Genomic DNA, 11,403 nt, shown 5'->3' on the forward strand with positions numbered 1-11,403 from the left:
TACACACACTGTCATAAATGCATGGATCATGAACTATATCTGCTAGATGTTGAGGTGCCTTCTAAATCTGACATGAAAATTAACTTGAATAGAGTGGTCTAATTGATGATTCAACCCCAAATTTTTTGTGCATACATTAGCAGGAATGCCTTTCTGAGATTCAATGAACCACTTGTCTTTGGGCTCACCATTTTACTTTTTCCATTTGATCTTTCCCCCATGTTAAGGCAAAGTGAAAAGCCACATCCACTGAGTGCAAATTGACCATTTTGAATTACTCTTGGGTCTGATAGTGTAAGCTGTTCACAAATTTTGATGCTGCTTACTCTTCTTCTTGTGTACACGTTCTAATTTGCGAACTCCTAGAAAGCTTCTGTAGGCTGGTATCGAGCTCTTCTTTGGTTTCAGATTCTGGAATGCTATATATTTTGTTGATAACCAGATGGCTGGAATTCTGCTTTTTGGTAAATTTGTCTCAATCTTGCCTCTTTTTGTTTTTTTACATAGTATCCAATCATAGATGTCCACAAAAAGTCATTTTAGGAAATTGCAAAATTGCAACAATCACACTTGGGGTTGAACACTTGTGTGTAATATGATACATCTTCTTTTCCCTTTAATCCTGACTTGGACACTGCTTAAATTGACTGCCCTAACAGGTGTACAGTAGTGCTGATGCCCTTGCTTGTCTGGTTCTTTTTTAGATTCTTTATGGCTTGCAATCTTCACATCAAATCTTCACCAAGCGTTCTGCATTCTTTATGATTCCTCTATTGTGCTTGCTCCAATTTACATTGTTGCTTCTCAATAGGTGAACACTGAATCCTCTAGTTGCTCCAATAACAAATTAATGCAGTTTCTTTAGCAGCTTTAGTTTATTCCGTTTAGGTTCTCTTGGAGCTGTTCATAAACTCTTGCTCGCTGATCAAACAGTTTCCCCATATGATGAGTAGATTTGTATACTACAAATAATAATAAAATGCAATAGCTTGTTTGCAACTAAAAACAGAGTATGACGAAAAAATTCAAAAGAAAAGAAGATTTTCAAATATCCCTGCTTGTTTACAGCAAAAAGCTCTTTTGAATCACCCAATACAACTCATTATGTTGAACTCATACAGATACACTTACATTCAACTGATATAGCTATAATTACATTCAATTCTTCCTTCATCAGATATGACAAAGGTGATGGCTTATAGAAGTTTGAAGAGAAATGTTTAAAAGATCTAGGACGGCAATTGTGAATTGAAATAGGCTGTCACAAGGTTTGAATTCGAATTCGAGTTTGACAATGATGAAATTCCAATAACGTTCAACAAGGATAAAAAGTTCAGGAAAAAATTCAACAATAAATTCGCCTTAAGTAAAAATTAAAAAATAATACCTAATAATTTATCAAATTAGTTTATGTATTATTTTCGAAAGATAAAAGATGTTAAATTTATTATAATTTACAAAAAATATTTAAAAATTAATATTTAAAATTTTTTCAAAATATTTTAGACTTTTAGTAAATATTTAATTTAAAAACACATTTTAAAAATCCATTTTATTTTTATTTTTTTTAAATTAATATTTAAACTTTTTATTAACATTTTAGTAAATATCTTATTCAAAAACACATTTTTAAAATTCATTTTTAAATTTTTTTTATAGAATTCAAAATAATGTAAAGCAAGATTATTTCTATGTTTTCCATCAAATATAAAAAGTCCACTTTTATTCCCGCGCAGTTTACATTGATATGATATGATAGATTTTAATGACGTCCACGAGATTAAAGTAGTCTATGGGACCCATGCAATCGCCCTCCTGAGTCAGGGGCGGAACTAGTCAGTTGCAAAGTTTTGGTTAACTTGTCTCTCCTTCTTTGAAGTTTGATAATCAAATCCGCTGTTCTCTTCACTTGATCTTCCTCGAATAAATAGTCGTAGTCCTTGTTCTGCAGAATTTTTGTATAACCAGATTTGATGTCATTGTAAGCCAGGCACTCCTTGACAAAGTGTTGCTCTGTCTCAATTGTTCCCATATTACAGAATAAACATGTTCTGTCTGCCCACTCTTCCTTTGGAACTTGCCATCTACCAGTTTCACATCGCAGCTGATGTGAACTAGTTCTAAGTTGTGTCATCAACATTTTTGCTTTCCAGTTAATAGGTGCTCTTATATAGGCCTTTTCATCATGACTAGAAGTGGGATTAAATTCTTTAATGTAATAAGATTTTTTCTACCCTATGTGTCTTGTCCACAGAATATTGCAGAATTTTTCATTTACAAACTTCTTTATTACTTTAATGTTATCCGGGCAAGTTTGGATGTTGATATCTCATTTTCACATCCATTTGTCATTTTGCTTCATCCATGTGCTTTTCCGCCTCACAAGTTTTTCCTCTATGACCAACTTGGGCCAACGATGTGTTTCCAGACCTTGAGTTTTTTTTAAATAGCTTAGCATCCAAACCAATGCGACGGCTTCTAATGGAAAGGAACCCACCTCCGCCAAAAGGATCTCATACAAAACTGTGGTCTTGACTTTAAGATTGCATGTGATGAAGTGTTTTTGAATTCTTTCTACTTGCCGCCATTTCTGTTTGGACATACTACCGCTCTACACTTCACATCTGTATAGAATAACCGGAGTGACCAGCAAACCAAAAAAAGTTTTCATGGTCATCCAATCCCATAATTTTGCGTTCCTGCACTTGTTTTGTAAAGAGTATAACGCCTTCCAACCCCCTTGGATCCTTTTTGATCTGCAAGTATCACAATTGAGTTTTTTATGAAAATCGATGCCCAAGTATTTGTACTCTTCCACAATCTCAAGGGAGCTATTTTCAAACAAAAACTCGTCTTGTATCCCCCTATTCTTCTTCAACGAGAAGATCATAATTTTGGTTTTGCTAGTGTTAACTTGCATTCCTACTTCATGACAAAAAATTTCTAGTGCTCTTTCAAACCTTTAGCTGTTCTAGCAAGAATTATGAGATCATCTGCATATAAGAGCAATCTTATCACAAAGTGGGCCAGCTGCAACCCCTCACCATTGGTCTTGTTTATCCACTCTTCTAACTTGTCAATATAGAGCCCGAATAATGTTGGAGATAGCGGACACCCTTGCTTAACCCCGATGTTGCTGTCAAAATCTTCTGATAGCCCTTCTATCGTTCTGATTTTAGCTTTGACTTGCTCATATAATCTATAAACCGCTGACCTAAGTTCTTTAGGAACTTCCAACTCTTCCATTCTATCCCATAATTTATTACGTGGCACTGTGTCGAATGCTTTTTTAAAGTCCACGAAACAACAAAAAGCCTCGTTCCCCGGAGTGTCCCAAACTTTCTCTATCAACTGTCTGAGAGTGATGCCATGATCTATAGTAGAGTGTTTCGGTCTAAAGCCTGCTTGCCCTTTTGCACGTTTGCCTTCTATTTCAGCCCAGTTGCTGATTTTTTGTTCTACCAAGTTGCCAAATAACTTGCCAAATAGTGGATTGATCATGATGGTTCGATAATTAGAAGGATTGTTTATATCTCCACTTTTGTGGAGTGGGATCAACACACTTGTTGTCCATTTTATAGGGAAACCTTCTCTATTGACACTGTTGAAAATCTTAGTGATGTGTGGTGTGAGGGCTTCAGCACCCCATTTTAAGTATTCAACTTGTAGCCCATCTATATTTCGCATGAAATCCATTGATGCGGGGCCACATTTTAGGGTGGTGATTAAATCACTTATCCAAGTGACAAGTGATATATCGCGCAATATATGATATATCGTAGCTTTTTCAACAAGCCCTTGTTGGACATTGTATTTTCATTGATGACTAAATCTGACTAAAAGTGCCTGTCAATTTTGTTTAGAAAGATCAATGTGTTTTTTGAACACAAATTTAATAGCGAATTTGATCAAACTTTTTCTGAACATGGAATCTTTGACGAATTTCGAACCTCATGTTCGATGTTCTACGAACCCTGTGACATAGGAAATAGGGACAGAATTACAGAAAAAGCTATTTAATATCTTACATTTCACAGGAAAAGCAAACCAACATAAGCTTTTCTTCCTTTTCTAAAAACATATTACAGAAAATTGTTTAACCTTTCTTTCGGTGAGTTCGAATCTTTGTTGCTATCCATGGAGCACTCTTGTCTAATTGGTTAAGCAACCCATATTACAATAATAGATAGTTTCTATTATTATTATTTATTATTTAATAGTTATCTATTGTAATCTACTATAAATATTAGAATGTTTCTAATACTTAATTTCCTATATCTAGAATAGAATGTTTATATTCTTTACGATTGTTTCCCAAGGAAACATCGTTCATACTTTTGTACCTCTCGCTTTTTGTTAATATAAAGCAAATATTTACCAATTATTTTATAATATGGTATTAAATAATTAAAGCCAATACTTTAAATTTTTTCAAAAAAATTATAATTTTTTTCAAAGTTATTTGCTATAAGTTTTCAAAATTATTTCTATGACTTACTCTACAACTCGTATGGGTTTCCGTTTTTGAGAAATTTGTCTATACAGTAAACCACGATTTTTTTGGGAAAATCTGGATGTGATCTTCAAATCGTGAACTCTTCTTGCAACTTGGTCTTCAATGCAACTACCGCAGTTTTGTCTGCAACCATGACCTAGATTTTGGGTGCAAACGCCATTTTTGAAGACGTTTTTCACAGGTTCTTTTCGCTATCGTTTTCTCATTCGCGCACCTAATAAACACCATTTTTGGTGACGAATCCCTAAGTTACAGCAACATTTGTGCATGAACGCCCTTTTTTGTGGAAAAAATTGGTCGCCTTCTACCTAGAATCTCCATTTTTTCTGCAACTTTTTCCTTCTATGGCTGCCGACTAAGGTTTTGTTCAAAAACCCTAATTTTTTAGCTCAAATTTTTTTATGATTACAAATTCTTCGTAGATTTTTTGAGAGCTAAACTAGGTTGCCAGATTTTACTTGGTGCCTCAATTTTTGTGCCTTCATTTTCGAGTCAGTGGATCTAGAAACTGACATGTTCTTTTTGGATTTTTTGAGCTCTCTTTTGGGTACCCCTTCAGTTTTTATGGAAGATGGGTCTTCCATTTTTTGCCTCAAAATATGTGCCTTTACATATTTCCATGCTTTTTCACTAAAAAACATGCAATGGCATCTCAGACTAAAATTATGCTCGAGGGCAATTCAAAATTCAAGGGTCGGAATTATAGCACTTGGAAGCAGTGGATACTTGCAAACTTTAAATATCTGAATATCGATCAATGTTTTGGGTGTTACAAAGCGTCTGATTGTAGCTAGTATTGATCAAGATACATGGGATCTAAATAATCGGGAGCTGGTGATTCTTCTCAAATTATCCATAGCTAATGATCAACTTTCTTTAGATTCTATTCGGCAAGATAGTTGCCAAGATATGGGAGCATCTTAAGAAACTTCATGAGACTTCAGACAGAAGAAGACCCTTCTTTCTCAAGAACACTTTGTTTTCTATTATCATGGATGAGCAGAAATCGCTCTAGGAACACTTGAATAGGATTAAGGAAATCCATGATCAGTTGCTTGCCATTGGACACAAGATGGAGGAAGAGGACATTGTGGTCATAACCCTCAAAAGTTTGCCCAAATCCTACGAGCATTTTATTGAGACTCTCAACATCACTTCTACTGGTGTTGATCTGAAGTTCACAAATCTCTGCACACGTCTGCTTCAACAAGATTCGTGGAAACAACAATTTAGTAGCAGGTCTAGCTCAACCTCCACAGAGCAAGCCTTTGTTGCTAAATCCTTTTAGAAGATAAAGGCAAGTGTCATAAGTCCTCTACTCTAGGAAAAAGAATATTCAATGCAACTATTGCAACAAGTTTGGTCACATGAAGGTCGAATGTCAAAAATGCTTAGCTTCCCAATCTAAGCAATCTGATTCATAGCCCAAAGCGAATAGTGTAGAGCACACTGAGCAGACCGAATCTTCCTTTACGCCTTAATGGCTAAAAGACATGTCGATCATGTGAAGTCATCTGTTTGGTACATTGATTTAGGTGCCTCTCGTCATTTCACCCACCACAAAGACTGGTTCACTGACTACCAGCCTTATTTAGATTCTGTAATCTTTGGTGGCGGAGAAGAGCACATCGTTGTCGGCAAAGGCAACATTTAGATTCAGCCTGTTGGGAGGAATCTCTTTTTCCTAGATGTGTACTACGTTCTTGGGATGGAACTAAATCTACTCTCAGTCAATCAATTACTGCGACACTCTCCACAATTGGATATCACCTTCAGTTCACATCAGTGTACCATCACTGATAGGGCAACTCAGTCTATTGTTGCAATGGGTCTTGAGATTATGGTCTTTTCCGAATTCCTAATTCTGGTGATTCTCGGGACTTAGCAATGGCTGTTCGACGGTCTTCTGTCAGCACATTTTGGCATCAGCAGTATGGGCACTTAAATGTTCATTATCTCTCTCAGCTTGCTCGAGAAGAACTTGTCCTCGATTTTCCAGAGATTCAGACTCAACAGCTTGGAGTTTGTGATGCATACCAAAATGGGAAGCAACATCGCACACCTTTCACCAAATGGTGATTCATGGGGAACTTCTCAAGTACTTAAACTTGTTCATGTCGATATTTGTGGCCCTAGGGACACTCCTTCTGTTCTTGGGTCAAGGTATTTTTTGTTGTTTATTGATAGTTTCAGTAGAAAATGTGGGTATATTTTCTTGAAAAAAAATTAGATGCATTTACTGTATTTCAGAAGTTTAAACCTTTAGTTGAAAAAGAGTTTGGGAAATCTATTATTACTCTTAGGTCAAACAATGGTGGGGAATTATTTTCTAATGAATTATCTAGCTTCTTGGATACTCATGGCATCAAATGCCAGTTAACCACACCCCACACACCACAACAGAACAATGTAATGAATGTCGGAACAAAACAATCACTGAGATGGCTCAATCTATGCTAAAAAAAAACATGTTCCAAATAATTTTTTGGCAGAAGTAGTTAAAATTGCAGTTTATCTTTTGAACCGGTCACCCATAGTGACGGTCAAAGGTAAGACTCGGGAAGAGGCCTGGTCAGGTCACAAACCTAGAAATCAGTCACCTGAAGGATTTTGGCTCTCTTGCTTTTATCTGGATCCTTCATGCATCACACACCAAGTTGGATGTCAAGAGTTAGAAACCCGTGCTTGCTGGATGTAGTAGTCTTCACAAAGCCTATCGCTTGATCAACATTGAGACATCTTGTCTCTTGTATAGTCGTGATGTAGTCTTTGATGAGCAACGAGGACCATTCATGCATGTTTCTCTCGTTCTTGATCCAACAGACTAGCCTATGAAGCTCATGATTTGGGAGTTGGACTTCCATTAGGTCCGCTTGATGGGAGGGCTCCAATAGCTCCTACAGCTCCAGTTATACCATTGATCCCTGTACAGACACCTCTAGCTTCTCCTATAGGATCACCCAGATTTGTAGATGCTTCACCTAAGTTTGATCCAAATTCTTTTAAGGAGGAACTTGATCATAGAGCATCTCCTCATACTAATGTTGGTCATTCTCCTCTCCGGCCTAAGTGATGGGCTAAGACACTTGTTGATCTTTGTGATGATGAGCTCATTGATGGGAGAATTGCTCGAAAAAAGAGCAAACCTACAAAGTCTGTTAACTTTGGTCTCGTGGCCAACATTCATAGTGTGTTTGATCCTCAAACATATTCTGAGGCTAAAGGAATTCTAGAGTGGGAACATGCCATGACATCTAAACACCAGAGCCTACTGAAGAATAACACCTGGGTCCTTCCTAATCTTCTATCAGGGAAGAAATCCATTGGCTGCATATGAGTTTACAAAATCAAATACAAATCTGATAGTACTTTGGATAAGTACAAAGCTCGTTTACTTGCAAAAGGCTTCTCTCAGCATTAGGGTATTTGATTACGAGGAGATCTTTGCTCCTACTGCAAAGATGAGCACAATCAAATTAGTCCCAGCCATGGCAACACAATTTGGTTGGAAGGTCCATCAGATGGACATCAAGAGCGCTTTCTTGAGGTGACCTACAAGAAGTGGTCTATATGATGGAGCGTCCTGGTTTCAAGGTTGCTAGCAAAGAACACCAATTTCTTAGACTGGTAAAAGCTCTATATGACTTGAAGCAGGCCCCTAGGGTATGGTAAATGAAAATTGGTAAGTACCTAAGTGATTAAGGGTTCTAGAGGAGTTCTTCAAACCCAAATTCGTACATCAAGATTACTGACAGTGACATCATACTTCTGGTTATTTATGTGGATGATTTGATCATCATTGGTAGTTCACCATCTTTGATTCAGGGAATCAAGCAAATTTTATGCCAGTCTTTTGGTATGACTGACCTTGGGCTCATGCATTATTGCCTAGTTGAGGTTTGCCAACAGTCTTTTGGTATATTCATTTCTCAATCCAAATATGCCAAGGCTTTGTTAGACAAATTTCGTATGCAAGATTGCAAGCCTACATCTACACCCATGGAGAAGGCCTTAAGTTATTAGCCAAGTCTGATTCTCTTCTTGTTGATGATACTGCATACAGGCAACTAGTAGGCAACCTCATTTACCTCTCTGCCACTAGGCCTGATATCACCTTCACAATCAGCTATATCTTACGCTTTATGACAACTCCCAAGGTGATCATTGGATGGCAGCAAAGCGTGCGCTTTGTTATGTGAAGGGCACTACAGATGAAGGCATGTTGTAAAGTTGTTTTGCTTCATCGGATGCTTTGGGATATGCAAATGTCACCAACAGGTCCAACCACTTTGTTTGTTGATAACGATGGCATTATCAAATTAGCACAGAATTCAGTCTTCCATAAACAAACCAAGCATGTGGATGTTCATTGTTACTACATATGACAACAAGTTGAAGTTAGGATAATAGACTTGCAGTATGTTCCTTCTGCGGATTAGACTGTAGACATTCTCACCAAGCCTCTTGGTCTACACAAATTTTCCAAATTCAGAGGACAGCTTGGTGTAGTGGATAGATTAACCATTTAGGGGGAGTATTACAATAATAGATAGTTTTTGTTATTATCACTTATTATTTAATGGTTATCTATTGTAATCTACTATTAATATTAGAATGTTTCTAATATTTAATTTCCTATATGTAGAATAGAATGTTTCTATTCTTTATGATTATTTCCTAAGGAAACATAGTTCATTCTTTTGTATATATTGACCCCTTGGTCTTTGTTAATATAAGGCAAATATTTACCAATTACTTTGTATTATTGTAATAACCCATACTGTCAAAAATCATAGGCTTCTATAAAATGTGGAAGCTGATGTTCATAAATTTATAATTATGCAAAGATCTGGTAGCCTGATGACTAAATTGCACATGGCATATGCTTGCTTATTTTGAAAGGTTCGTTTAGATTTCAACGTGACATCATTTAGGGTACCATGTAAGGATGAAAATCATGATCTGTCATTAGATTTGACAAGCAAGGTTCTTAGTATCATGTCTAGTAATTTATTTTGCACTATCCTGTTTCCTTGAACTGATAACGTTATGGTTCTGTCAATTAAAAGGCTGTGGATCTCAGTGGCCATTCATATTAGAAATTCCAGCTTTGAATGAATGGCCATTTACTGTTTATGAGCACCAACTTGAATATTTTTTTTTAATATTTTTTTCCTTAATCCACATGATCCTACTTATATTGAAATCATATAATCTGCGAATGATATCTTTTAAATAGATGCAAGATGAATTAGCCTCGTCTTTGAATGATACATTGTTTGTTTTGTTACTTTCAGGTCTGGGCTTCAAAGTGGAATGAAAGAGCCTATTTTAGTACTCGAAAGGCAAAAATAGATCATAATGACCTTTGCATGGCTGTTTTGGTTCAAGAAATAGTCAATGCAGATTATGCATTTGTCATTCATACGGTGAACCCATCAACAGAAGATTCATCTGAGATTTATGCCGAGGTACATTCTATCATTTGAAAGAGTTTTGCCTAAAATGTTTTATACGAGTTTCAAGAATTTCATTCTTCTTGCCATTGGATATTGTCTTTTAGGTTGTAAAAGGTCTGGGAGAAACACTTGTTGGTGCATACCCTGGTAGAGCTATGAGTTTTGTTACAAAAAAGTCAGACTTGAGTTCTCCGAAGGTGAAACACTGAACATACGAGTACAAATAGTTCAGTCTTCAGTTTTCTTTCAGTTCTATTTACATATACCCCTTTTATTATTGAATTCCTTATCAGATATTGGGATATCCTAGCAAACCAATAGGTCTCTTCATCAAACGGTCAATAATCTTCAGATCTGATTCAAATGGTGAAGATCTGGAAGGTTATGCTGGTGCTGGTCTTTATGACAGGTATGGATGTATAAATTATTCATTCCTAGTGTATGGCTTTCTCTTTCAACATTAATTATTCTAATTTTGCTCACAGAAGTTATTTTTCAGGCTATACATTCTTGTATTAGTTGGAGTGTATTGAGTGGGCATAGTACATTACCAACCAAAATTATAAAATCTAGCATCGCAGAGAAGAATACTGAATTCACATTTAGACTATCATAAATAACATTTTTTTGAGTTTGCAGCGGAGAAACCTACAGTTTTTAATGTATCATACTCATAGATATATTTTCAGTTAATTGTTGGAAAAACAATTAGTGTAACCGCCATGTGGGTTAAGTGTTCTGAAATGTAGAATACTCATCCATCTTTCCTAGAAACTTCTGTTTTTGGATATGAAGACAATAGTACTCTTTTACCAGGTCCATTTTGGCAAGTAACAAATGCCGAATTGGACACATTGTTCACACAAAAACGTCTAAATCTGGTATTATATTTTGATGTTTAAGTTCTTTTTGCTATGGCAGTGTGCCTATGGACGAAGAGGAGAAGAGAGTAATTGACTATTCTTCAGACTTATTAATAACTGATCACAACTTCAGACAGTCAGTACTCTCAAAGATTGCACTTGCTGGATTTGAAATTGAACAACTCTATAAATCTCCCCAAGATGTTGAAGGTGTAATTAAGAATGGTGAGCTCTACGTGGTGCAGACAAGGCCTCAAATGTAAAGATACTTGCCTGGAACAATAATTGCCTCTCAATGGCAAATAGACCATATCGTACGTATCCAGAAAGTAGGCAGAGTTATTTGAAACATGTTTATATCCAGTAAGTCCGGACTGAAGAATCTTACAGTTTGGAGTAAGAGGGTGGTTCAACTTTATATCATCAATAATAATTGTTTCAATTTTGTAAAGCCTGGCATTTCCAAGGTTATACAGAATCACAGATAATGAACTAGATGACTTGTCAAGGTGCAATTTAATTTATGGATATGGTTAATCTCAAATATCTATGCTTTGTTCCGCAA

General features: G+C 36.2%; 1 protein-coding gene across 1 annotated transcript in view; it reads left to right on the top strand.

Moving 5' to 3' along the window:
• Positions 1–11,403, top strand: part of LOC149561319 (alpha-glucan water dikinase, chloroplastic-like) — a 154,438-nt gene extending 143,035 nt beyond the window's left edge. Inside the window, exons 30-33 of the mRNA XM_089825084.1 lie at positions 9,814–9,987; positions 10,080–10,172; positions 10,269–10,384; positions 10,897–11,403. Of these exons, the coding sequence (XP_089681210.1) occupies positions 9,814–9,987; positions 10,080–10,172; positions 10,269–10,384; positions 10,897–11,101 (588 nt within the window). The 3' untranslated portion in view covers positions 11,102–11,403. The remainder of the gene's footprint in view (positions 1–9,813; positions 9,988–10,079; positions 10,173–10,268; positions 10,385–10,896) is intronic.

Source organism: Cupressus sempervirens, chromosome 4, assembly GCF_028749045.1.
Source record: "Cupressus sempervirens isolate cs-2001-9-10 chromosome 4, ASM2874904v1, whole genome shotgun sequence".
Taxonomy (NCBI): domain Eukaryota; kingdom Viridiplantae; phylum Streptophyta; class Pinopsida; order Cupressales; family Cupressaceae; genus Cupressus; species Cupressus sempervirens.